The sequence below is a fragment of the Mus caroli genome, chromosome 16 (assembly GCF_900094665.2).
Source record: "Mus caroli chromosome 16, CAROLI_EIJ_v1.1, whole genome shotgun sequence".
NCBI classification, from domain to species: domain Eukaryota; kingdom Metazoa; phylum Chordata; class Mammalia; order Rodentia; family Muridae; genus Mus; species Mus caroli.
In genome coordinates this window covers 84,136,719-84,138,578 of record NC_034585.1, presented here as the reverse complement: position 1 = coordinate 84,138,578, position 1,860 = coordinate 84,136,719, and the positions used below count along the sequence as shown (strand labels likewise).

The 1,860-nt window shown below is 42.6% G+C and overlaps 1 protein-coding gene across 1 annotated transcript; it reads left to right on the top strand.

Moving 5' to 3' along the window:
- Nucleotides 1–1,154: 1,154 nt before the first annotated feature.
- Nucleotides 1,155–1,463, top strand: LOC110311349 (keratin-associated protein 19-4-like). The gene has a single exon (XM_021184590.1). It carries the CDS (start codon nt 1,155–1,157, stop codon nt 1,461–1,463), a length of 309 nt encoding a protein of 102 aa, XP_021040249.1.
- Nucleotides 1,464–1,860: the final 397 nt, after the last annotated feature.

Sequence of the window (1,860 nt, the reverse complement as noted above, 5' to 3'; positions counted from 1 at the left end):
TAGTGGCTCACAACCATCTGTAATGAGATCTGATGCCCTCTTCTGATGTGTCTGAAGACAGCTATAGTGTACTTACATTTAATAAATACATCCTTTAAAAAAAGCATAAATGAATTGAAAGTAGAAGAGAGGTTACTAGGGACCAGGAGAAAAGTGTTTGTTGTCTACCTGACTCAAGCTAGAGCTATCTGAGAAGAGGGAAACTCAATTGAGAAAAAGCCCTTACCCGATTAACCTATAGGCAAGCTTGTGGGGACATTTTCTTGATTAACAATTGATGTGCATGGGCCCAGCCTACGGGGGTGGTGTCACCTCTAGGCAGGTGTTCTAAGTTGTAGAAGGAAGCGGGCTATGCAAGCCATGTGGAATAAGCTAATAAGTAGCATTCTTCCATGGCTTCTATTGCAGTTCCTGCCTCTGGGTTTCTGCCCTAAATTCCTACCAGGAGTGTAAAATAAAATAACCACCTTTTCTTCCCCAGGTTGTTTTATCACTGCAATAGAAATTAAACCAAGGTAGGATCAGAAAGAAAGAGGGGAGCAGTGGTGGTAGATGAATGGATATGACGGACACGTACACATATATGAGTGAGTCCCATTCATTAGTAACATTGATATATTCTAATAATTATAATGAGGAGAGATAAAGGAGGTGTTGTCATGGCACTGGGATGAGCATCTCCTATTTACAGTGACCTTTCTACTGCCAGCATGTTTGGCAAAATGTACTAGGCTATCATTGAGTAACTTTGTGATGACTACATTGCAGAAGACGTATGTATCAGAGGTTCTGGGGAAGGGCTGTAATGAACAAACTATTCCAACTGATGAAATTGGATATGATCCATGCTTTAATGTCTGCTTATAGAGCTTTAAACAGGAGGACCAAAGGAGAGGCCTTTGAAGGCAGCATCACCACCACTGGAATCCAAGCTTCACAGAAACCAAACGAAAATATCTTTAATTAGTGAAAGAATTTGCCCTAAAGTTTTACATAGTAAGGTAGATGAGATTTTTTTTTCTTATGCAATTCCATCTCCACAAATGATGTAATCCTGTGTGGCTTGCCCCACCCACCAGTGAGAGTATAAAACCTGGGAGAGGTTGGTAACAGTCACATACAAGAAACTTACCCAGTTTACAGTTCCTGACATCATGAGTTTCCAAAGCAGCTACTGTGGAGGCCTGGGCTATGGCCACGGAGGTGTTAATGGACTAGGCTATGGCCACGGAGGAGTCAATGGACTAGGCTATGGCCACAGAGGTGTCAGTGGCTATGGCTACAGCCATAGAGGCTTCAGTGGTCTGGGCTCTGGCTCTGGCTGTGGAGGTAGCAGCTTCCATAGACTGGGCAATGGCTGTGACTTTGGAGGCTCTAGCTCTGGTTCTGGCTATGGAAACTACAGATATGGTTACTACCATCCCACATCTTTTGGGAGGTATGGCTTCTCCAGCTTCTACTGATGGGTGAAATTATTCCTTGCACTATTGAATTGTCACATGTCAACCGCTCTGCTGAATTCTCAATAAGCCACGTCCATCAGCAGATGGCTGCCTGATGGATCCTCTTCAAAATCAAGACTCAGTTCCAAAAAGAAACTCCAGAAACTCCAGGAAAGGAAGGGAAGCCCTTCTCATAACCCAGAGTCTTACTTTCCAAGTTACGAATCTTTCTTTCCTTTCACTATAACAACGTAGGACAAACTTTAATGTCTCAATAAATTAATTTCAAAACTTTACTGACTGTGGTAAGAGAACTTAAAAGCATTCGACAGAATGACCAGGACTCATGTTGTCCAATACAGCTAAGAACTCACTGTGTAGCTGAGGGTAGACTTGAACTATTGATTCTAATGCTGGG